We start from the raw sequence: 26717 nt of genomic DNA, 5'->3' as shown, positions 1-26717 counted from the left end.
CTCCCTCCCTCCCTCCCTCCCTCCCTCCCTCCCTCCCCTCCCTCCCCTCCTCCCCTCCTCCCCTCTCCTCCCCTCCCCTCCCCTCCTCCCCTCCTCCTGGAAGAGAGGTGGTGGCAGGATAAAGCTAGGCAGGTGATGGGTGGCGACTCTAGTCTCTGATTCTCAAACTGAAGAAGGGTCTCGACTCGCAAGGTCACCTATTCCTTCTTTCCAGAGATGCTGCCTGCCCCGCTGAGTTACTCCAGCATTTTGTGTCTATCTTAAGTGATAGGTGGATACAGGTGAGGGTGGCGATTGATTGGCAGATGGGTGGACAAAGGCCAGGGATGAAAAGGCTGTGAGGTAAGGAGAGAAGATGTATGAAAAGTAACGCTAGAGGAAGTGATACGTGGAAGAAGACAGGACGGGGGGGGGGGGGGGGGGGAGAGAAGGGAGATAGGAAAGGAGGTTGTAAACCTGCAGCTGCATTGCCATGGGTCTATATTAGACAATAGACAATAGACAATAGGTGCAGGAGGAGGCCATTCGGCCCTTCGAGCCAGCGCCACCATTCAACGTGATCATGGCTGATCATTCTCAATCAGTACCCCGTTCCTGCCTTCTCCCCGTGCCAATAGACAATAGACAATATTGAGAAGCTGGAGTTCCACCTAAATGAAAGCACCTCTGGCAATGTGTTCTCCACGACCTTAACCCCTACTTCCCTCCTCCCCCCCTCCCCCCCTCTCCTCTGCATCAGGTAAATCCAAAACAAGGCTTGAACCCACAGCCTTCAGATTGTTTGCAACTTTGACCCAAGCTCTCTCTTGGAATTTTCCCAACAGTGGGGTCAGTGCTTTGGGGTCAGGGGTCTGGATATTGGAGAGAAGTCAATGGCACTGATCTTGCCCGAGATTCGGAGTGATTAAAGCTGCATTTGCCCAATGTTTTCCGTGGTTCTTGTTTCTGGGCAGCGAGGGTTGGAAGGTGGGGCTGGTGATGGAACAGCACTGACTGGGCACTTAGTTTAGCTTATTGTCATGTGTCAAGTCAAGTCATATCATATCATATCATATATATACAGCGCGGAAACAGGCCTTTTCGGCCCACCAAGACCGCGCCGCCCAGCGATCCCCGCACATTAACACTATCCTACACCCACTAGGGACAATTTTTACATTTACCCAGCCAATTAACCTACATACCTGTACGTCTTTGGAGTGTGGGAGGAAACCGAAGATCTCGGAGAAAACCCACGCAGGTCACGGGGAGAACGTACAAACTCCTTACAGTGCAGCACCCGTAGTCAGGATCGAACCTGAGTCTCCGGCGCTGCATTCGCTGTAAAGCAGCAACTCTACCGCTGCGCTACCGTGTCGCCAAGTCAAGTCAATTTTATTTGTATAGCACATTTATAAACAACCCACGTTGACCAAAGTGCTGTACATCTGATTACTGAGGTACAGTGAAAAGCTTTTGTTGGGCGCTAACCTGTCAGCGAAAAGACAATAAATGTTTCATATCAAGCTATCCACAGTGTACAGACACATGATATAGGAAATATCATTTAGTGCAAGATAAAGTCCACTAGAGTCCGATCAAAGATAGCCCGAGGGTGTCCAATGAGGTAGATAGGTCAGGACTGCTCTCTAGTTGTTGGTAGCATGGTTCAGTTGCCTGATAGCGGCTGGGAAGAAACTGTCCCTGAATCTGGAGGTGTGTGTTTTCACACTTCTGTACCTCTTGCCTGATGGGAGAGGGGAGAAGAGGGAGTGGCCAGGGTGAGACTGGTCCTTGATTATGCTGCTGGACTTGCCGAGGCAGCTTGAAGTGTAAATGCAGTTGATGGAAGGGAGGTTGGATTGCGTGATGGTCTGGGTGAAATTGGCAATCCCTGGATCTGGAAATCGCTGAACATGGGCATTAACGACCATTTAAAGTAAAGTTGCTTCTGCCTGGCAGGTGGATGCTAAACATTCCACTGATGGAAGTATATGAGGAATTGTCTCAGATTCTTGGCCAGGAATCTTCCCTTGAATCACTGAGAGAAACGCATTAACTGGATTGGCGTCTTCTCTTGAGGAGAGGCTGCCGACTTGTCTGCATGGCATGGCACAACGTGTGTGGTTGGGTAAATTGGGCAGAGACTGGTGGGGAAAGAGACTGTGTTGGAAGGAACTGCAGATACTGGTTTGAACCGAAGAAAGGCACAGAATACTGAAGTAACTCAGCGGGTCAGGCAGCATCTCGCGAGAAAAGGAATAGGTGACATTTCGGTACGGAACCTTTCTTTAGGTCTAAAGACGGGTACAGACCTGAAATGTCACCTATTCCTTTTTCTCCAGAGATGCTGCCTGACCCGCTGAGTTACTCCAGCATTTTGTTTGTATATCTTGGAAAATAGATTGTTTACTTCTGGTGTACGGAGAAAGGATTTGATCTGAAGAAGGGTCTCGACCCGAAACAGCACCAGAGATGCTGCCTGTCCTGCTGAGTTACTCCAGCATTTTGTGTCTATCTTCGGTTGAAACCAGCATCTGCAGTTCCTTCCTACACATTTTGGCTGTAGGTTTTGCCAGCTACTCTGCACTAAGACTAGCGTAGAACATGCAGCATTTAAACGGGGACAACTTCTACCATGGTGCAGCTGGTAGAGCCGCTGACTCAGTGCCAGAGACCTGGGTTCAATCCTGACCTCGAGTGCTGTCCATGTGGAGTTTGCATGTTGTTCCTGTGACCACATGGGTTTCCTCCGGGTGCTCCAGTTTCCTCCCACATCCCAAAGACGTGCAGGTTTACAGGTTAATTAGCCCTCTGTAAATTACCCCTAGTGTGTAGGGAGGGAATGAGAAAGTGGGGTAACATGGAACTAGTGTGAATGGGTGATCGATGGACAACATGGACTTGGAGGACCAAAGGGCCTGTTTCCAAGCTGTATCTCAAAAACTAAAACTGCATTGTACCTGGTGTGCCACTGTTTATGAAGCTACTTCTTTGGCTAATTCGATGGGGTCCTCCTGGCTCACGGTTTGAGTGGGCAGTATCTCACTCCACTCTGTGTCAGACGTGTTGGCAGCGGGCTGCTGCTTTGACAGTGACTGCACTGCAGGGGAGGAGGTTTAGGTCACCCTGTTATAGGAAAGATGTTGTCAAGCTGGAAAGGGCACAGAGAGGATTTACGAGGATATTGCCAGGACTAGAGGGCTTGAGCTGTTAGGGAGATGTTAGCAGGCGAGGAGGACCAAAGGGACGACGGTGAATAAGGTGGGCCTAAAAATCTATGCCATGGAGTGCAGATGAATGAAGAGTGATATTATAGAGGTGTACAAAATCATGAGGGGAATAGATCATGCGAATGTACAGAGTCTTTTACTAAGAGGACGGGAATTAACAAACAGAGGATATAGATTTATGGTGAGATGGGAAAGATTTAATAGGAACCTGAGGAGCAACCTTCTGATACAAAGGGTGGTAGATATTTCGAATGAGCTGCTGGAGGAGATAGATGAAGCAGATATATCACGATGTTTAAGAAACATTAGGACAGGTACATGGATAGAACAGGTTTAGAGGGATACTGGCCAAACGTTGGCGGGTGGTACGAGTGTAGATGGGGCATGTTGGTCGGCATTGGGCAAGTTGGGGCGAAGGGCTGTTTCCAAGCTGCATGACTCAGTGCTCCGTGGCTCTGTGGCTCGAGGACAATGAGATATTAAATCAAAGGCCACCACTGGGGGAAACCTAATGGATGATCGAATCTTCGCCTGTGTTTCGTGAAGTATCAGGTCACTGTCTGATGTCTGATGCTTCACGAAAAGCATCACCGTCTGATGCTTCTACTCTGGGGCTGTAGAGAGCATCCTGTCCGGTAACATTACAGTCTGGTTTGGGAACAGCTCTGCCCAGGACAGGATGGTCCTGCAGAGAGTAGTGCGTTCGGCAGAACGCACCATGGGAACTACACTCGCCCCCCTGCAGGACCTATACATCAGGAGGTGTAGATTGAGAGCAAGCAAGATTATGAGGGACCCCTGCCACCCCAGCAACGGACTGTTCCAGATGCTACGGTCAGGCAAACGCCTCCGCTGTCACGCTGTGAAAACGGAGAGGATGAGACGGAGTTTCTTCCCACAGGCCATCAGGACTGTTAACTTTTATAACTCCAGGGACTAAATTTTGTCTTCTCTGTATTAACTGTATTAACTTTATTTATATGCTGTAACTGTAATTCTTTTTTGTGCACGATCCGCAGGCATTGCCACTTTCATTTCACTGCACATCGTGTATGTGCATGTGACAAATAAACTTGACTTGACTTGACTTGACTTGACTTGACTTGTCTGCATGTGGCAATAGACAATAGGTGCAGGAGTAGGTCATTCGGCCCTTCGACCCAGCACCGCCATTCAATGTGATCATGGCTGATCATTCTCAATCAGTACCCCGTTCCTGCCTTCTCCCCATACCCCCTGACTCCGCTATCCTTAAGAGCTCTATCTAGCTCACTCTTGAATGCATTCAGAGAATTGGCCTCCACTGCCTTCTGAGGCAGAGAATTCCACAGATTCACAACTCCCTGACTGAAAAGGTTTTTCCTCATCTCCGTTCTAAATGGCCTACCCCTTATTCTTAAACTGTGGCCCCTTGTTCTGGATTCCCCGAGCATTGGGAACATGTTTCCTGCCTCTAACGTGTCCAACCCCTTAATAATCTCATATGTTTTGATAAGATCCATCATGGCATCATCATGCTGGGTTGTTGCCATAACAACAGATAACAGCAGGTAAACACAATTCATTCAGCTATTCCTGAATAATAATATATATTCCTTTATTTGTCCCACACCGGGGAAATTTACAATGTTACAGCAGCAAAGTGGATAGCAAGACATTATAAATAAAAGTAAAGACAAGGATAAATTGTCATCAGTTTTCTGTGTTCTTAACTGTTACTGTTGACTCGTCTGCTGGGAGCAGTGCTGGTTGTGCAGTCTCTCAGCAGCGGGAAGGAAGGACCTCCTATATCTCTCCTTCACGCTCTTGGGGTGAAGGAGTCTGTCACTGAAGGAGCTACTCAGTGCAGTGACAGTGTCCTGCATGCGGTGGGAGCCGTTGTCCAGCAGCGATGCGCTAGAATGCACAAGAACAGGAATGTAGACACATCTAACGTTCCTGCACTATCTTTGTCTGCTACCCAGGGAATTATTTGCACAAATTAAATGCTCTATTTCACTTGGAGTTATTTAATGACAGAATTGCCGAGAATGTGGTTCCAATCAATACTTTAACTGCTTGTAAACAGTTCAGTCTGATCTTCGGAAGCAGGCTGGTTCATTGATATGTTGTTAAAGTAGTTGGGTGATGGGTGAAAGCATCTTCCCTTAATGTTTAGGTAGCACCTCACCGGTGGTTTCACTGGGAACTGGCTGCAGGATTAAAGCCCCTGAGTGGATTGTAGATGGGAACACATTTTTGGTTTAGTTTAGAGATACAGCACAGAAACAGGCCCTTCAGCCCACTGAGTTAGTGCCAACCAGTGATCCCCGTATATTGCGATCGCGCAGGCACACGCAGACACAGACACAGACAGAGACACAGACAGAGACACAGACACAGTGGACAGACAGACAGACAGACAGACAGACACAGCCAATTAACCTACAAACCTGCACGTCTTTGGAGTGTGGGAGGAAACCGGAGCACCTGGAGGTCACGGGGAGAACGTAAGCATTCCGTACAGACAGCACCCGTAGTCAGGATCAAACTCTGATCTCTAGCAGTAAGGCAGCAGCTCTACCGCTACGCCACTGTGCCGCTGGTTCTGGAACTTATCTCTTGATCTCATAGAGGTGTACAAAATCATGAGAGGAATAGATCGGGTAAACACAGAGTCTCTTACCCAGAGAAAGGGAATTGAGAACCAGAGGACATCGGTTTAACGTGAGGGGGGGGAAGATTTAATAGGAACCTGGAGGGTAGCTTTTTCACATTAAGGGTGGTGCGTGTTTGGAATGAGCCGTCGGAGGAGATAGTTCAGGCAGGTACTATCGCAGCGTTTTAGAAACATTTAGGCAGGTACATGGATAGGACAGTTTTAGAGGGATATGGGCCAAACGCAGGCAGGTGGGATTAGTGTAGATGGGATATGTTGGTCGGTGTGGATAAGTTGGGCCAAAGGGCCTGTTTCCACGCTCTCTGACTCCATGACTCCACGGCCCTGTGACTCTGTGACCCTATGGCTCCATGGTTCTATGATGCTTTGGCTGCCTTGTCCCCTGTTACGTGTTCCCAGTAGAATGATTAGATCAAGGCCATGTGAGTTCTTTTTTAATAGCCTGTGTCCGGCAGCCTCACTGCTGCCTTGTTAATGCACACTGGCCCCATCACATGATGCTAATAGCAAGCTATTTTGGTTTATCTCTGGGAAAAACAAACTTTAAACCAGAGTCTTTGTTGGTGTGGTGTGTTCATTCACATGGGCATCTAGTCCTGAGTACAACCCAAAGTACAGTTTATGTACATGGTGCAGCGGTAGAGTTGCTGCCTTACAGCGCCAGAGACCCGGGTTCCATCCTGACTACGGGTGCTGTCTGTACGAGTTTGTATGTTCTCCCTGTGACCACGTGAGTTTTCTCCGGGTGCTTCGATTTACTCCCACACTCCAAAGATGTGCAGGTTTGTAGGTTAATTGGCTTGGGTAAAGATTGTAAACTGACCTTGTGTGTGTAGGATGGTGCTAGTGCACGGGGATCGCTGGTCAGTGTGGACTCGGTGGGCTGAAGGGCCTGTTTCTGCCTCTCTAATACTGGGTAACCATAGTAATGGAAAATTGAAGCAACCAAAGACAGTTCGTAGACGACTGTAGTGGCAGAGGCAGTGGTTAGTGTTGTGTTCAAGAGCCTGGTGTTTGTTGAAGAAAACTTGAACTTGTTAAAATGTGTAGGAAAGAACTGCAGATGCTGGTTTAAATCGAAGATAGACACAAAATGTTGGAGTAACTAAACGAGACAGGCAGCATCCCATTCCTTCTCTCCGGAGATGCTGCCTGTCCTGCTGAGTTACTCCAGCATTTTGTGTCTATCTTGAACTTGTTAAAACTTGTTAAAGAAAGACAATACATTACAATTGAGCCACATTATGTATGTACAGATACATAATAACGGGAAAAAAGTGAATTTATGCAAGGATCTCTGGGGAAAAAAACTGTCCCTGAATCTGGAGGTGTACGTTTTCACACTTCTATACCTTTTGCCCGATGGGAGAGGGGAGAAGAGGGAGTGGCCGGGGTGTGACTCATCCTTGATTATGCTGCTGGCCTTGCCGAGGCAGCGTAAGGTGTAAATGGAGTCACTGGACGGGAATTCAGTTTGTGTGATGATTTGGGCTGCGTCCACAATTTTCTGCAATTTCCTGTGGTCTTGGATGGAGCTGTTCATAAATCATGCTGTGATGTATCCTGATAAAACGTTTCTATGGCGCAGCTGTAGAAATTGGTGAGAGTTGTTGACATGCCGAACTTCCTATGCCTTCCAAGGAAGTTGATGTGCTTTCTTGGCCATTGCTTCAATGTGGGTGGTCCAGGAGAAGTTGCTGGTGATAATTACTCCTTGGAATTTGAAGCTTTCAACGATCGTTACATCGGCGCCGACATTTTGTATGTGTCCTGAAGTCAATCACTATCTCCTTTGTCTTGGTGACATTGGGAGAAAGGTCTCGACATCAGGTCATGAGGTCAATAGACAAAGCTGTGTTGTTGAAATGTAGAAGGATTTGAGGACAGATTTCATTGAAACAATTTCTTGTCTTATTATGACACAAAGGAAACCATTCAGCCCATCTTCCCATGTAGAGTCCCGTGGAACAATCAGGCCCGAAAGCCATTGCAGCACAGAGAAGGAGGGAAATGGTCTGAGGTGAGAGATTAGCTGTGATCTTACTTCATGGCAGATTGCAATTGATTGATTGATTGAAAGATACAGAATGGAAGCAGTCCCTTCGGCCCACTGAGTCCATGCTGACTATCGATCACCCATTCACACTAGATCCATGTTATCCCACTTTTGCATCCACTCCCTACACATTAGGGGACAATTTACCTACAAACCCGCATGTCCTTGGAATGTGGGAGGAAACTGGAGCATCCGGAGGAAACTCGCGCGGTCACAGGGTGAACATACGCAGACAAGCACCCATAGTCAGGATTAAACCTGGTCCCTGGTGCTGTAAGGCAGCAACTCTACCGCTGTGCCACTCCCGTCTATGCTGAACATGATGTTAATTATGTTAAACTAATCTCCTCTGCCTACACACAATCCATATCCCTCCACTACTTGCATATCTGCATGCCTATCTTAAAGTCTCTTTAACGCCATTGGTGTGTCTACCTCCACCACTACCCCTGGAAGCGTGTTCCAGGCATTCGCCACTCTCTGGGTTAAAAACAGCTTGGCCCACTCATCTCCTTTAAACTTTCCCCCTCTCATTTTTAGGTTAGTTTAGAGATTCAGTGCAGAAACAGGCCCTTCGGCCCACCGAGTCCGCTCCGACAAGTGATAACCCCATAAACCCCATAAATCTTAAACCTTTTACATTTGATATTTCCCTCCTGAGAAAAAGGTTCTGACTGTCTACCCTATATATGCCACTCATAATTATATGATGTACTGCTGAGGTTCTATCAGGTGCTGGTAAGGCTGCGTTTGGAATATTGTGAGCAATTTTGGGCACCATACATGAGGATGTGCTGGCTCTGGAGAGGGTCCAGAGGAAGTTTACAAGAAATGATCCCAAGAATGAGTAGGTTAACCTATGATGAGCATTTGTCGGCACTGGGCCTGTACTCACTGGAGTTTAGAAGAATGAGGGGACCTCATTGAAACATACAGAATAGTGAAAGGCCTGGATAGAGTGGATGTGTGGAAGATGTTTCCACGAGTGGGATAGTCTAGGACTAGAGGTCATAGCCTTAGAATTAAAGGACGTTCTTTCAGGAAGGAGATGAGGAAAATTTTATTTAGTCAGAGGATGGTGAATCTATGGAATTCTTTGCCACAGAAGGCTGAAGCTGGACAAGAGGGCATAGGTTTGAGTTGAGAAGAAGCTGGATTCAACAATGGCTGAATGGGAGATACCAGAGGGTAATGGTTGACAATTGTATGTCAGGTTGGAGGCCAGTGTCTAGTGGAGTACCCCAAGGATCTGTGTTGGGTCCACTGTTGTTTGTCATTTACATTAATGATCTGGATGATGGTGTGGCAAATTGGATTAGTAAATATGCAGATGATACTAAGATAGGTGGTGTAGTTAATAATGAAGTAGAGTTTCAAAGTCTACAGAGAGACTTGGGCCTTTTGGAAGGGTGGGCTGAAAGATGGCAGATGGAGTTTAATGCTGATAAGTGTGAGGTGCTGCATTTTGGTAGGACAAATCAAAATAGGACGTACATGGTAAATGGTAGGGAATTGAGGAATGCAGTGGAACAGAGGGATCTGGGAATAACTGTGCATTGTTCCCTGAAGGTGGAATCTCATGTGGATAGGGTGGTGAAGAAGGCGTTTGGTATGCTTGCCTTTATAAATCAGAGCATCGAGTATAGAAGTTGGGATGTAATGTTAAAATTGTACAGGGCATTGGTGAGGCCGAATCTGGAGTATGGTGTGCAGTTCTGGTCGCCAAATTATAGGAAGGATGTCGACAAAATGGAGAGGGTGCAGAGGAGATTTACTAGAATGTTGCCTGGGTTTCAGCACTTAAGCTACAGAGAGAGGCTGAACAGGTTGGGTCTTTATTCTTTGGAGCGTAGAAGGTTGAGGGGGGACTTGATAGAGGTTTTAAAAATTTTGAGAGGGACGGACAGAGTTGACGTGGGTAGGCTTTTCCCTTTGAGAGTGGGGAAGATTCCAACAAGGGGACATAGCTTCAGAATTGAGGGACAAAAGTTTAGGGGTAACATGAGGGGTAACTTCTTTACTCAGAGGGTGGTGGCTGTATGGAATGGGCTTCCGGTGGAAGTGGTGGAGGCAGGCTCGATTTTATTATTTAAGAGTAAATTGGATAAGTATATGGATAAGAGGGGATTAGAGGGTTATGGTCTGAGTGCAGGTAGATGAGACTAGGTCAGGGAGAGTGGTCGGCGTGGACTGGTAGGGCCGAACGGGCCTGTTTCCGTGCTGTAGTTGTTATATGGTTATATGGTTTAGAGGGGATCGGAGAGGGACTTTACCTTTTAAATATACACAGAATGCTCTCTCTGGAATGCCCTGCCAAAGGTGGAAAGACCAGATATAATTACTTTGTTTGAAGGATATTTAGACAGACACTTGAATAGGCAAGAGATGTTTTGGGCATGTGTCTCTTTTACACAAAATGCTTGGAATGTGCTACCGGGAGATGGTGGTGGGGGCAGATACAATAGTGGCATTTAAGAGGCTTTTGGATAGACACATGGATATTGCAGAGAATGGAGGGATGTGGATTATGTGCAGGCAGATACGAGTTGGTCTTTGCATCATGTTCAGCACAGACACGGTGGGAAGAAACTGCAGATGCTGGTTGAAACCAAAGATAGACACAAAATACTGGAGTAACTCTGCGGTACAGGCTGCATCTCTGGAGAGAAGGAATGGGTGACGTTTTGGGTCGAGACCCTTCTTCAGACGAGGAGGAATCACAGAGGGGGACCAGCAAGAGAGGATGTTGCAGAACTTTCATCGGAGAGAGGAGGAGAACTTCTTCAAAGTAGACATACCTTGAGAAGATTTTATAGTGGAGCAGATGAAATGTGTAGGAGATTAGTTTAACGTAATTAGCATCATGTTCAGCATAGACGGGAGTGGCACAGTGGTAGAGTTGCTGCCTTACAGCACCAGGGATCTGGGTTTAATCCTGACTGAGGGTGCTTGTCTGCATGGAGTTTGTACATTCTCCCCGTGACCTGCGTGGGTTTTTCTCCGGGATCTCCAGTTTCCTCCCACACTCCAAAGATGTACAGGTTTGTAGGTTGTGCAGGAAGGAACTGCATATGCTGGTTTAAACCGAAGATAGACACAAAATTTACAATTATTCCAAGCCAATTAACCTTCAAACCTGAGATAGACACAAAATGCTGCAGTAACTCAGCGGGCAGGCAGCATCAAGGAATGTGTGATGTTTCGGTGCGAGATCCTTCTTCAGACTGAATCTTCGCGTCTTGACCCGAAACATCACCCATTCCTTCTCTTCAGAGATGCTTCCTCCAGCATTTTATGTCCACCTCAGGTTTGTCGGTTAATAGGCTTGGTATAATTGTAAATTCTCCCTAATGTGTGTCGGATAGTGTTAGTGCGCGGGGATTGCTGGTCGGTGCAGATTGGTGGGACAAAGGGCCTGTTTCCATGCTGCATCTCTAAATTATACAAATAAAAATAGACATCGTGGGCCGAAGGGCCAGCTTGTGTGCTGCACTGTTCGTTGTTCCATGATCTACATTGTGTGGTCCCAATTAAGGTGACACGTGGACATGCAAGAGAGACAGTGAACTGTGCAAACCAAGTGGAGATACTCCAGTGGGGGGGTGGATAAAGAGGCCCTGTCCATTGGATCTTCAGCCAAGTACCGAGGATAGACACAAAAAGCTGGAGTATCTCAGTGGGTCAGTCAGGATATCTGGAGAGAAGGAATGGGTGATGTTTCGGGTGAAGACCCGAAGATCCGGTCTGAAGAAGGGCCTCAACCCGAAATGTCACCAAATCCTTTTCTCCAGACTTGCTGTCTGACCCCACTTAGTTACTCCAGCTTTTTATATCTATCTTAGTGAAGTCTGAAGTAGGGAAAGCAAACTACACACCAACATAAGAAATAGGAGCGGGTGAGGCCTATCAGCCCCTTGAGACAGTTCTGTCGTACATCGAGATTATGCCTTATCTACCTCAGTACATTTTCCTGTATTGTCTTGTTTCGGGTTGGGGCTCTGCTTCACACTGATGGAGTTGAGGGGAGAAAGCTGGAGAGGCCAAGCCAGTGGATGTTTTTAAGGCACAGATAGATAGATTCTTGGTTAGTACATGTGTCAGTGGTTATGGGGAGAAGGCAGGAGAAAGGGGTTATGAGGGAAAGATGGATCAGCCATGAATGAATGGCAGAGTGGACTTGATGGACTGAATGGCCTAATTCTACTCCTGTCACTTATGACTTGTATACCTACTTCTAAATGTTTGATATTTCTGTTCTAAAAACTAATTTCATAATGCACTGGAATTTCTCATTGTGCATCAGCATCATGTTAATTTGCCAGACAATCGGTAAAAAAATAGACACAAAGTGCTGGAGTAACTCAGTGGGTCAGGCAGCATCTCTGGAGAATACGAATAGGCGACGTTTTACTCCTTCAGATTGATTGTAGTGGGGGGTGAAAACTGGAAGAGAGGTGGGGCAGGACAAAACCGGCTGAGTGATAGGTTGATACAGGTGAGCAGAGTTTTTGATAAGCAGATGCTTGATGGGAGCAGGGGAGAAAGGTGGAAGAGAGGGGGGGGGCATCTGCCTATCAACCTAAATCCACCTATCACTCGCCAGACTTTATCTTGCCTCCACCACCAGTCTGAAGAGGGGTCCCGACCCGAAAGGTCACCTATCCATGTCCTCCAGAGATGCTGCCTGGCCCGCTAAATTATTCCAGCATTTTGTGTATTTTTATTTTGTAAACCAGCATCTGCAGCTCCTCGTATCTCCACACAATAGGTTTGAGTGAGCAATATTTTGTTTTCCATTGACTGCTGTCAGACAAGCAAACCGGATCCAGCCCTTTCAACAATGCTAACAATACAATAGTTTATATGTAACTATTGGTTACGTGGTACATTTTTTAAGGGATACACACCACAGATTACTTATGTACATTTCTTAAAGGGATACACATCCCAGGTGATGTACATTTCTTGAAGGGATACACACCCCAGGTTATGAACATTTTTTAAAGGTATACACTGCACACCACAGGTTACTTAAGTACATTTCTTAAAAGGGTTACACATCTCAGGTTACTTAAGCACTGTGTCTTGAGGAGGGGAGAATGTTGTAAAATTGGAACATAGCCATGTGGAAATGGCAGATCTGAAAATGCAGTGAAGCAAATAAATCAGTGGCCACTTTATTAATAGCCGCACTTAAGCACTATAAATGCTTTTAATAGCAATGTGTGTGAGGTTTAACTGAGTCTCTTGAGAAATCCTGAGGATTGATCCAATGCAGGTCTTCATTAGAAAGGCTGTTTTGATAAGAGTGGCTCAGAGAAATGGTTCCACTTTAGGTAGAAGAGAATAACTAATCACCTGGAGATTTAGGAAGGAAGTTGAAGAAAGAAATGGCGGTCAGTTCCACAGGGTGGAGTGGTCAGTACCCATTGGTCAAGAGAGGCTGGATGTGTGAGGAAGAGGAGAAGGCTATGGAAGCCAGGTTCATGGATATTTTTAAGGCAGAAAGGGATAGATTCTTAATCAGTACAGGTGTCAGGTTATGGGGTGAAGGCAGGAGAATGGGGTTAGGAGGGAGAGATGGATCAGCCATGATTGAATGGCGGACTTGATTAGCCAAATGGCCTAATTCTGCTCCTATCACTGACCTTATGAGAACAAAGGGTTCCCCATTTAGATTTAATTGGAGAAAAGAGAGGAGAACGGATGAGTGTATTGTGGACATTGTGACGAATGGCCTGATTTGGAGCTGTTTTCTTTTCCTGTGCATCTTGTACGTTGCAGTGCATTAAATCTGTTTGTAATTGAGTTCATTAAAATTTGTTAGGGAGGAGACTGTTGGAGCTTTAGTTTAGTTTATTGTTCTATGAAAACTTTTTTTGTTGTGTGCTAACCAGTCAGTGGAAAGACGATACATGATCACAATCAAGCTGCCCACAGTGTACAGATACATGATAAAGGGTGTAACGGAGGAGATGTGGCCTTTCTCATGGAGCACCACGCACCTCCTCTACTTGGGAGTCTACCCGAGTCCCGCTGCGGAGACCTGGCCGGCGAACTGGCAGGAGCTGGAGACGAAAATCGTCGCCTGGCTGGGGCGCTGGTCGGGTCTCCTCAGAATACTTTCCTACCGGGGCAGGGTGTTGGTCATGAAGCAACTGGTGGCCTCCCTGCTCTGGTACCGGTTGACCACCCTGGTCCCATCGGCCACCTTTGCTGGGAACATCCAGAAGAGGTTGGAGGACTTCTTGGGCAACGGAAAGCACTGGGTCTTTGCAGCGGTCCTGAGTCTCCCGATCGAGGAGGGCGATCAGTCGCTGGTGTGCATCCGCACCCAGCTGGTGGCTCTCCGTCTCAGCACCCTGCAGAGATACCTGTACTCTGGGCATCCTCCCAGTGGCACGTGCTGCCGTCGCTCTTTTTCCAACAGGGCCACTGCCTTCAAGGAGGTACGCGGATACCGATGGTTGGCGTCAGCCGTGCTGTCCTGCAGAGGATGCCCGGCCTCTACCGGGTCCTGCTGAGAGTCTGGAACCTTGTTGCCGTCGACCGGGGCCCCCCTCCGCCGGCGGAAGGTGAGGGCCCGGGCAAGAGAGCGGCTGGCCAAACCTGGCTGTAAGGTGACAAAGATGGTGACAAAGATGCACCATCTACGCTAGTCTCACCTGCCTGCGTTAGGCCTCTAAACCTTTCCTATCCATGTACCTATCCAAGTGTCTTTTAAATGTTATTATAGTACCTGCCTTAATTATCCGTGGCAGCTCATTCCATATACCCACCATTCCCTGTGTTCCCTGTGTTGCCTCTCACCTTAAACCCATGTCCACTGCATATTGATTCCCCTGACCTGGTTAAAAGTCCATGTTCATGTGCGTTTGGACAATTCTGTTCGTTCTCTCCCATCCTTCCTCCTCACCCAGTCTGATTGCCGTATAAAACCACTCTCAGCTCCCGATCCTCTCCCTCATCTCCTCCACTGCCACGTTCTTGCCATTTCCCTGCTCCGATCTCCAGGAAAGCAAAATAAAAATCAGAAATTAGCAGATACTGGAAATGTAAGATAGGCACGGTAGCGCAGCGGTAGAGTTGCTGCTTTACAGCGAATGCAGCGCCGGAGACTCAGGTTCGATCCTGACTACGGGTGCTGCACTGTAAGGAGTTTGTACGTTCTCCCCGTGACCTGCGTGGGTTTTCTCCGAGATCTTCGGTTTCCTTCCACACTCCAAAGACGTACAGGTATGTAGGTTAATTGGCTGGGTAAATGTAAAAATTGTCCCTAGTGTGTGTAGGATAGTGTTAATGTACGGGGATCGCTGGGCGGCACGGACTTGGTGGGCCGAAAAGGCCTGTTTCCGGCTGTATATATATGATATGATATGATGATATGAAAACAGAAAGTGCAGGAAACACCCAGCAGGCCAAGCAGCATCTGTGGAGAGAGAAACAGTGGCAGTGTTTGGGGTTGTACACCTTTAGTCAGACTTTTAATTATTATTTGGGCACCATATCTGAGGAAGGATGTGCTGACTCTGGAAAGGGTCCAGAGGAGATTTACAAGAATGATCCCAGGAATGAGTGGGTTAACCTCTGATGGGCGTTTATCAGCACAGGGCCTGTACTCGCTGGAGTTTAGAAGAATGAGAAACATACAGAATAGTAAAAGGCTTGGATAGTGGATGTGGAGAGGATGTTTCCACTAGTGGGTGAGTCTGGGACTAGAGGTCACAGCCTTAGAATTATAGGAAGTTCTTTTAGGAAGGCGATGAGGAGAAATTTATTTAGTCAGAGGGTGGTGAATCTGTGGAATTCTTTTCCGCAGAAGGCTGTGGAGGCCGTCAGTGGATATTTTTAAGGCAGAGATAGACAGATTCTTGATTAGTACAGGTGTCAGAGGTTATGGGGACAAGAACAGGTTTGGAGGGCTGTGGACCAAACACAAACAGGTGGGACTAGGTAGCCGTGACATGTTGGCCGGTGTGGGCAAGTTGGGCCGAAGGGCCTATTTCCACGCTGTATCACTCTGACTCCATGACTGAAACATAGCTCTGTCTCTCTTCCCGCAGGCCTGACCTGCTGAGCAGCTTAGTTTTTATTGAAGAGAACATAGAACAGTACAGCACAGAAACGGGCCCTACGGCCCGCAAAATGTGTATGAAGGAAATGCAAATGCGTTTCTGGTCGAGATCCTTCTTCAGACTGAATCTGAAGAAAGGTCTTGACCCGAAATGTCACCCATTCCTTCTCTCCAGAGGTACTGCCTGTCCGGGTGAGTTACTCCAGCATTTTGTGTCTACCTTCGGCCCACGATGTCTCTGCTAAACATGGTGAAACTAATCTCCTCTGCCTGCACGTGATCCATACCCCTCCATTCCCTGCATGTCCAGGTGCCTATCCAAAAGCCTCTTAAATGTCGCTCTTGTACCTGCCTCCTCCACCACCCATTCTGGCACCCACCACTCCCTCTGTGTGCACATAAATTGCTCTGCGCATCTCCTTTAAACTTTGCCCAATATGCACCAATCTCTGCCATGCCTGTCGGATGCGGGAGTGGTCTTCAGGCCGTGTACAGTTGGGCAGAAAGATGTTTCTTTCAAGACAGAGGTCGATTACCTGCAGCTTATTTTTTAGAGGGCTAAGCATAATACTCGGGGTATTGAGTATGGAAGTTTGGACTTCTATGGATCTGCTCAACAGTCGGGGACATAGAGCAATGCAGCATGGAAACAGGGCCTTTGGCCTAACTTGCTGATGCCAACCAAGGTGTCTATCCACTATCACAACAATTAAAAGTCACTTGGACAGGTACATGGATAGGAAAGGTTTAGAGGGATATGGGGCAAATGGGGGCAGGTGATGACTCTCACCTGCCTGCATTTGGCACCTATCCCTCTAAACCTTTCCTATCCATGTACCTGTCCAAATGTCTTCTAAATGTGGTTATAGTCCCTGCCCCAACTACCTCCTCTGGCAGCTTGTTCCATACTCCCACCACCCTCTGTGTGAGGGTGGAGAAAGAAATTATTTGAGGGATTCATATAGTTTGTCTTAAACTATTGTCACAGTGGAGGCGTGGGGTGGGGTGGTGGGGGGGGGGGGGTCTGGCTCACTTTGATTGGCTGCTTTCTGCTCTCTTCACAAAGATGCTGCCTCTCTCTAAAGCACCAGACCATCTCTCCTTGGTAAAGACTCTAAACTTATTATACTTGACTTTGACTTGATTGTATTTATGTGCAGTATATTTCATGTTTCATGAATCTTGTGTTTTATGATTGTTGGCAGACCAATTTCCCTCCTGAGATAAATGCAGTTCCAACGTATTATATCAATTTGAGTGTGGAAACAGGCCCTTCGGCCCAACTCGCCCACAATGGCCAACAATGTCCCAGCTATCCTCGTCCTACTTGCCTGCGCTTGGTCCATAACCCTCCAAACCTGTCCTATCCATGTACCTGTCCAACTGTTTCTTAAATGATGGGATAGTCCCAGCCTCCACTACCTCCTCTGGCAGCTTGTTCCATACACCCACCACCCTCTGTGTGAATTGTATCGTATCTGGTCTGATTAGATAGCATGCAAAACAAAGCTTTCACTGTACTTCAGAACATTTAGTCTCATTTAGTCTGAAGAAGGGTCTCGACCCGAAACGCCACGCATTCCTTCTCTCCAGAGATGCTACCTGTCCCGCGGAGTTACTCCAGCCTTTTGTGTCTATCTTCTTGTATTTAGTTTAGAGATCCAGCACGGAAATAGACCCTTCGGCCCATCTAGTCCGTGCCGACCAGCGATCCCCGCATACTAACACTATCCTACACACACTCGGGACAATTTTACAATTTACAGAACCAATTAACGGCAGACCTGCACGTTTTGGAGTGTGGGAGGAAACAGGAGATCCCTGAGAAAACCCACGCAGGTCACGGGAAGAATGTACAAACTCCGTACAGACGGCACCCGTAGTCGGGATCGAACCTGGGTCTCTGGTGCTGTAAGGCAGCAACTCTGTCGCTGTGCCAACATCTGTGATCTATATCTCTAATTCACTCTGGGAGCCCTTGATGTGCTGTTTGTTTCTTTGTTCACAGGCCTGCTTGCCTGTTGAACTTCCAGCCTAATATCTATGTCTGCTCCCAGTAAGCCCCTGGAGAGACCATGTTGCAAAACTATCTTAGAAATCTGCTGATTGGTAATTGTTCTGTTTCCAGAGCGAATATCTTTTGCCTCAAGCTCAAGTCAAATTAAGTTTGTCATCATATGTATAAGTCAATGAGATACACGTGCAATGACAATCTTGCCTCCAGCAGCATCCCATAGACAAACACAGAGCATAAAATCATACATAAATTGTAACTTAAATTGTTTGTGAATTCAGTCCAACTTGACCATGCTGACCAACATGCCCCATCTACACTAGTTCCATCTGCCCACACCTGACCCATATCCCCCTAAACCTGTTACCAGTCTAAATGTTTCTTAAACGTTGCGATAATACCTGCATCTTGTAAAGAAAGATTGAGAGGGGGTTTGACAATGGTGTGGCCAAGAGGATGTTCCTTGTGGTGGGGTAACCTGGAACATGAGGGCATGGGCTCGGGATAAAGGGATGTCCATTTTGTTGTGAACTTCTGAGAAGGTTGTTAAATTTTCTGTACGTCAGGAGTGTGGAATGGAGATTTGGTGCAGATTAGGAACAAGGTGAGATCAGAGATCACATCAGCCAACAACTTGTTGAGTGGTAGAGCAGGCTAGGAAAGTTCTATTGCTCCTGCTTCTCTTACTTTTTCAATCGATCCTTTTAAATATTTTGTTGTTATTGCTCTCACTTCACACTGCATTGCTCCCCTTGAGAGGAATTATTTTCCAGATGTGAGATAATGATATTGGCAAAATCCATCTACTGAGTGTGTGGGCCTGTAATTTTAATGAAGCGCTTTCTCTGAAGTGGTGAATGCTGAACCACTGCACCATCCTGAATGTTCAATAGTTTCTTTATTGTCATGTTTAGCAGGTACAGTGAATTTTGTTGCTTACAGCTCAGCAAAACTATCCCCGCACATTAGCACAATCACCTCCGGTCAGTACAGAATGTACAGCACAACCCACTGAGTCCATATGCAAGAGAATGCTGTTGCTTTTCTCCTGTCCACTAAGAAGAGAAAGTAGAAGGTCTGGTGGAGGTTGCTGCAAGGTGTGGGCCCCATATCTGAGGAGGGATGTGCTGGCTCTGGAGAGGGTCCAGAGGAGGTTTACAAGAACGATTCCAGGAATGAGTGGGTTGGCTTTGATGAGCGTTTGACAGCACTGGGCCTGTACTCGCTGGAGTTTAGAAACTTGAGGGGGGACCTCATTGGAATTTACAGAATAATGAAAGGCATAGAGTGGATGTGAAGAGGATGTTTCCACTGGTGGGAGAGTCTAGGACCAGAGGTCACAGCCTCAGAATTAATGAGTGCTCTTTTAGAAAGGAGGTGATGAGGAACTTCTTGAGTCAGAGGGTAGTCAATCTGTGGAACTCATTGCCACAGAGGGCTGTGGAGGCCAAGTCAGTGGATATGTTTAAGGCAGAGAGAGACAAATTCTTGATTAGAACGGGTGTCATGGGGAGAAGGCAGGAAAATGGGATTATAAGGCAGAGATCAGCCATGATTGAATGGTGGAATAGACTCAATGGGCCGAATGGCCTAATTCTACTCTTATAACTTGTGAACTTGTGTGTTTGTGAACTGGTGTAGTGTAGCAACCTTGAGCTCAGTGGGGTAGCCCCACCACTGAGCTGGTGATCCCATGATCTGGACCAATTTCCGACACAAATACAACGGGTATGCAGGAAAGGGATGGATATGGATCATGTGCAGGCCTTGGCATCATAGTTCGGCACAGGCATTGTGGGCGAAGGGCCTATTTCTGTATTGGAAGGAACTGCAGATGCTGGTTTACACCGAAGATAGACACATAATACTGGAGTAACTCAGTGTGACAAGCAGCATCTCTGGAGAGAAGGAATGAGTGATGTTTTGGGTCAAGACTCGTCTTCAAACTGGCCTGTTTCTGTGCTATACTGTTCCATGTTAAATGCAAATCCCACCCAGTTTGCTGAAGTTTTGAATTTAATTCATTTTGGAGCGAAAAGAGAATGTTGATTTTAAAGATCCTTCTACTTTGCTAGTGCCTACTAATAGAACCTAGAACATCGAATAGGACAGCACAGGAACAGGCCTTTCGGCCGACAATGTCTGTGCTGAATGTGAATCAAGTTAAACTAATCTCCTCTGCTTGCACATGATCCAAATCTTTCCAGCCCCTGCATATCCAGGGTCCCGACCTGAAACGTCACCTATCGATTTACTCTGGAGAGATGCTACCTGATCCACTGAGTTACTCCCAGCATTTTGTTTCTGCCTTTTTTGTCTAGCTAAAAGTCTCTTAAATGCCACAATTATATAGAGACATAGAGTGATACAGTGTGGAAACAAGCCCTTCGACCCAACTTGCCCACACCGGCCAACATGTCCCAGCTACCCTAGTCCCACCTGCCTGCGCTTGGTCCATATCCCTCCAAATCTGTCCTATCCATGTACCTGTCTAACTGTTTCTTAAACGTTGGGATAGTCCCAGTCTCAACTACCTCCTCTGGCAGCTTGTTCCGTACACCCACCACCCTTTGTGTGAAAAAGTTACCCCTCAGATTCCTATTAAATCCTTTGCCCTTCACCTTGAAACTATATCCTCTGGTTCTCGATTCCCCTACTCTGGGCAAGAGATTTTGTGCATCTACCCGATCTAGTCCTCTCCTGCGCTCCAAAGAATAGAGACTCAGCCCTACTCAACCTCTCCCTGTACATCAGACCCTCTAGTCCTGGCAACATCCTTACAAACCTTCTCTGAACCCTTTCAAGCTTGACAATATCTTTCCTATAACATGATGCCCAGAACTGAACACAATATTCTGAATGTGGTCTCACCAACATCTTGTACAACTGCAACATGACCTCCCAACCTCTACACTCTGACTGATGAAGGCCAAAGTGCCAAAAGCCTTCTTGACCACCTTATCTACCTGAGACTCGACCTTCAAGGAATCATGCACCTGCGCTCCTAGATCCCTCTGGTCTACAACACTCCCCAGAGGCCTACCATTCACTGTGTCAGTCCTGCCCTTGTTAGATGTCCCAAAATGCAACACCTCTGCGACGTGATTGCCTCTAAGTTGCTCTCTTAATTGGTCCAGGATTCCGTTCAGTTTGAGGCCATTTTATGATGGTGCCAAACACTGCGTTTGGCAGTGACAACCCGTCCCACAAAGACAAATGAATAAAATTTGTAATACCTTGTGAGGCAGATAGGATGCTGTAAGGCAGACACAAAAAACTGGAGTAACTCGACGAGTAAGGTAGCATCTCTGGGGAAAAGGAATGGGTGAAGTTTCTGGTCGAGACCTTACTTTAGACTCCAACAGAGTGGGAGCAGCGAGAGAGGGTGTTGCAGAACTTTCATTGGCGAGAGGAGGAGAACTTCTTCAAAGTAGGCATACCTTGTTGAGATTTCACAGTGGAGCAGACAAAATGTGTAGGAAGAAACTGCAGATGCTGGTTTAGACTGAAGATAGACACAAAGTGGTGGAGTAACTCAACGGGCCAGGCAGCATCTCTGGGGAAAAGGAATATGTGACGTTTCTGGTTGAGACTCTTCTTTAGACCTGCTGTAAAATTTGTTGGGTGCCTCATGAGACAGTCAGTGTATTAGGAGGGCCACGTGTATTTGGACTCCAAGTGGTCTATGCGTAGTCTGAAATTATAATGAGAAATGTTCTTTCCTCAGATCCCCAGGTGTAGACATGAAGACCTGCCTGGATGAATGCATGACCGCTATGAACATGTTCCTCAACAACCAATTCAGCGAGAGCCTGGAGATGCTGAAACCAAGGTAGGATCTTCTATGATTACCACTAATAATATGAACGGTGCAGCAGTAGAGTTGCTGCCTCATGGTGCCAGAGACCTGGGTTCGATCCTGACGACATCCTGTCTGTACGGAGTTTGTACGTTCTCTCCTTGACTGCGTGGGTTTTCCCTGGGTGCTCCGGTTTCCTCCCACACTCCAATGACCTGTGGGTCAAGGAACCAAAGAATAGAGATCCAGCCTACTCAACCTCTCCCTTTAGATTAATTGGCTTTGGTAAAGATTTTTAAATTGTCCCGAGTGTGTAGGATAGTCGCTGACTCAGTGGGCCGAAGGGCCTATTTCCACGCTGTATCTCTAAACTAAAAGATGTGGCCTTCTTTGCATACAGTTCAGTGACAATCTATACATTGGGCACAATCATACCAAGTATAAGAGTGTTAGTTAGTAGTCCATACTGGATCCATACAAAAGAGTCACCATGTTTTAAGTGCCATCTGTACCCTTTGTTCAAAGATAGATGCAAAATGCTGGAGTAACTCAGGGGTACAAGGCAGCATTGTTGGAGAGAAGGAATGAGGGTTCCGACCCAAAACGGCACTCATTCCTCCTCTCCAGAGATGCTGCCTGTCCCGCTGAGTTACTCAGTTACTCCAGCATTTTGTGTCTATCTTCGGTTTAAACCAACATCTGCAGTTCCTTCCTACACCCTTCAAGTTCAAATTTTATTTAAAAAATGTTAGAATCTTAATTAATACTGTCCATTCCTCCTTCTCTGGAGGAAAAGGATGGGTGATGTTTCGGGTCTGAACCCTTCTTCAGACTGAAAGTAGGGGAGGGGGGGGGGGGGAGTAGAGATAAGAAAAGGCCAGAACAAAGCAGGGTCGGTAATAGATGTCCAAGGAAGGGTGGAGTCCATAATGGCCCATTGTTGGCTGGGGAAGAGGTGATAATGAAGGGATACAAGGATGAGAACTAGTAGAACTTGTGGGATGACTAGGGAGGGGAAGGGGAGGTTACAGTTGCATAGAAAGTGCAGATTAAAAAAAACAGAAGGGTTTCAACATGGTTCATTGGAAGATCAGGAATTCATCGTAATCCATGAGAGGTCTGCTCAAGAGCTTGATAACAGCAGGGATGACGTTCCTTAATCTGGTGGTCTGGCTTTTGAGCTATTTGTATCTATTACTCGACAGAACAGGGGAGAAGAGAGTATAACTGGAGTCTGAGTAGTCTTTGATTATGTTGGCTGCTTTATGTTGCAACCATGTCATGGACTCGGCTGTGTTCACAACCCACTAGTTTAGTTTAGTTTAGTTTATTGTCATGTGTACCGACGTACAGTGAAAAGCTTTTTTGTTGGGTGCGATCCAGTCAGCTGATAGACCATGTATAATTCCAATCAAGCCATCCACAGTATGCAGATAGATGTTTGAATGAGTGGAGTGATTGTAATGAATGATTGCAGATCTGTTTCTGGGACCAGCATGCAGAGAGTGTGGTCTTGGGCAGAGCAGTTTGCCAAACAATGTTGCGATGCATCCAGATTGGATGGTTGGTATGATGCATCTGTAGAAATTAGTAAGTGTTATTGGAGGAATGCTGAATCCCTGTAGTCTTTTAAGGGAGCAGAGGAAATGCTGTGCCTCGAGTCATAGGTCAATGTGGTTGGTCCAGGTCAATTTGTTGGTCATATTTGTACCTAGGAACTGTACCAATAAGAGTCAGAGATGGTCATAAAACTATTGGATTTTGATTAAATAAAATATGGTTTGCCAGTGATCTTGAGGGAAGGAAGTCTTCTGTCCTGTGTAGAATCAAAGAACGGATGCTGGATTATACCAAAAAGAGACACAAAAAGAGCTGGAGTAACTCAGCGGGTCAGGCAGCATCTCTGGAAAAGGGGGAAAGGTGAGGTTTTGGGTTGGGACCTTTCTTCAGGCTGCAAGTTGGCGGTGGGAAGAGCTGGAAGTGAAAAAAGACCTGGACACATCAGGGCCGGCAACAAATGACCTCAGGCGGGGTGGTGCCTTGGTAGGCCCATTGTTGGCTTGGGAAGGTGTGTTCTGAAGAGGGATCCAATGTGGCAGACTCGACACGATGTCTCCTGCCCGTCTTGTCTGCTCCAGGTGAAACTGCATACCTGCAGAAAGGTGCAGGCCTCTTAATTGCCCCCTGAAATGAAAAAAGTGCAGCACAGTTGTGCAGCGGTAGAGTTGCTGCCTTACAGCGCCAGAGACCTGGGTTCAATCCTGGTTACGGGTGCTCTCTGTACGGAGTTTGTATGTTCTTCCCATGACCTGCGTCGGTTTTCTCTGGGATCTCCGGTTTCCTCCCACACTCCAAAGACATACAGGTTTGTAGGTTAATTGGCTTGGTATAATTGTATGATTGTCCCTATTATGTGTAGGATAGTGTTGGTGTACGGGGATCGCTGGCCGGTGCGGAAGCGGTGGGCTGGTGCCTATTTCCGAGCTGTATCCCTAAACTAAACTAAACTAAAATGACGTATGTGTAAGGAACTGCAGATGCTGGTTTAAACCAGAGATAGGTACAAAATGCTGGAGTAACTCAGAGGGACAGGCAGCATCTCTGGAGAGAAGGTCAGTCTGAAGAAGGGTCTCGACCCGAAACGTCACCCATTCCTTCTCTCCAGAGATGCTGCCTGTCCCGCTGAGTTACTCCAGCATCTTGTGTCTATCTTTGGTTTAAACTAAAATGTCCCTGCAGTCGGGTAGTTCAAGGACAGTTGCGGGATGGGCAACTTCCACGATGTCCATAAATATGAACATCGATTCAAAAGCAGCAGCGAGGTCTGGTAGACACAAGAAACTGCAGATGATGGAATCCTGAGCTAGAAACACCTCAGCGGGTCAGACAGGTTCTCTGGAGAACACTGATAGGCGACGCTGCAGGTCGGGACCCATCTTCAGTGACCAAAAATGATGGATTCTTCTGCACCTCAGTAGTGGTATCACTTTATGCAGGAAATGTTTTATTTCCCAGAAGAACAGAAATGGGACTTGAAGAGCGCTTCATTGTCATGTGAAGCTAACGAGGATATTCGGGAAGTGATGAGTCAGTTGCCATCATCTGCTCCACTTCAGACACCAGCTGTGTGTTTTCAATTGCTTCCCCAGAGTATCTGAAGTCAGACACCAAACATCACGAGATGAGACTGGATTGTTCCAGACACCTCCTGTTGGGGTCAGGTGTATGGCGGATGAGTTACGTGATTCATAAGTTCATAAGTGATAGGAGCAGAATGAGGCCATTCGGCCCATCGTCTATTCCACCATTCAATCATGGCTGATCTATCTCTCCCTCCCAACCTCATTCTCCTGCCTTCTCCCCATAACTCCTGACACTCGTGGAGGCCTGAATTATTGATCCAGAAATTGGGCTTATACCTATCCATGTTCTTCCAGAGATGCTGCCTGATGCGCTGAGTTACTCCAGTGTGTTTTTCAGGCAGTGGGAATTAAAGTACATGGGAACTGAGGAAGGCTGATCCTAGCGAGGGTAATAACTATCACCAGTAGTGGAAACTGAGATGATGTGAAAACCCAAGTGTTCAGTCGTTTCCCACACGCAGGCACACAGAGCTAATGCAGCAACTCTTAACTGGCTGATGAAATAGACAAAAAAAGTAATTCCTTTCAGGGTCAGTCAAGAATGGAGGAAAAGTAGACACAAGGAAAAGTAGGTGCAAGATTTATTAGGAATTTGAGCAAAAATCATAAAGTGTAGGAGAAACATAGTGGATCAGGCAGCAACTCTGGAAAATATGGATAGGCAATATTTCAGGTTGGGGTTCTTCTTAGTCATAGAGTCATACAGCAGGGAAAGGCCCATTGGCCCAACTCATTCATGCCAACCAAGATGCTCCATCTAAGCTAGTCCTATTTGCCCGCGTCTGGCCCGTATCCCTCTGAACCTTTCCTTTCCATGTACCTGTATCGTGTAAACGTTGTTGTTGTATCTGCCTCAAGCACCTCTTCTGGCAGCTCATTCCGTATACCCACCACCCTCTGAATGAAACAATTGCCCCCTAGGTTCCTAGTAAATCATTTCCCTCTTCTTCAGTCTATGTCCTCTGGCACTTGGTTATCCTACCCTAAGTAATAGATTCCCTATCAAGTTCCCTCATGATTTTATACACCTTTATAAGATCACCCTTTAACCTCCTGCGCTCGAAGGAATAAAGTCCTAGCCTGCCCAACCTCTCCTTGTAGCTGAGGCCCTTGAGTTGTGGCAACCTCATAAATCTTTGCATTCTTTCCAGCTTAATAAGATCCGATAGCAATGTGAATAAATCTGAACACAATACTCCAATTGCAGCCTGACCAACGTCTTGTACAACTGTAGCATAATGTCACATCATCTGTACTCAATAGTAAGGTAGACACAAAATGGTGGAGTAACTCAGCGGGACAGGAGAGCATCTCTGGAGAGAAGGAATGGGCGACTTTTCGGGTCGAGACCATTCTTCTATGCTCAATACTCTGACTGATCAGGACACATTTGGAATTTTGTGAACATTTGTGGGCCCCATATCTTAGGAGGGATGTGCCGGGTTTGGAGAGGGTTCAGAGAAGGTATATGAGAATGATCCAGGGGATGATTGGGTTAACGTATGAAGAGCGTTTAATGGCTCTGAGCCTGTACTCGCTGGAGTTTGATAGGATGAGGGGGGATCTCATTGAAACCTACTGAATAATGAAAGGCCCAGATCGGGTGGATATGGAGAGCATGTTTCCAGTTGTGGGTCTAGAACCAGAGGCCACAGCATCAGAATAAAAGACATACCTTTAGAATGAAGATGAAGAATTTCTTTAACAAGGTGGTGGTGAATCTGTGGAATTCATTGCCGCAGACATTGGGTATTTTTAAA

At 46.7% G+C, this 26717-nt stretch overlaps 1 protein-coding gene across 1 annotated transcript in view; it reads left to right on the top strand.

Annotated features, from left to right (window-relative positions):
- LOC144610725 (tetratricopeptide repeat protein 39A-like) overlaps positions 1 to 26717 on the top strand; it is a 104433-nt gene that overhangs the window by 8428 nt on the left and 69288 nt on the right. The window contains exon 2 of the mRNA XM_078429643.1: positions 21743 to 21847. Within this exon, the coding sequence (XP_078285769.1) occupies positions 21743 to 21847 (105 nt within the window). The remainder of the gene's footprint in view (positions 1 to 21742; positions 21848 to 26717) is intronic.

This window comes from Rhinoraja longicauda, chromosome 37 (genome assembly GCF_053455715.1).
Source record: "Rhinoraja longicauda isolate Sanriku21f chromosome 37, sRhiLon1.1, whole genome shotgun sequence".
Taxonomy (NCBI): domain Eukaryota; kingdom Metazoa; phylum Chordata; class Chondrichthyes; order Rajiformes; family Arhynchobatidae; genus Rhinoraja; species Rhinoraja longicauda.
The sequence above is the reverse complement of the archived record's forward strand: the minus strand, read 5'-3'. Positions and strand labels throughout refer to the sequence as shown.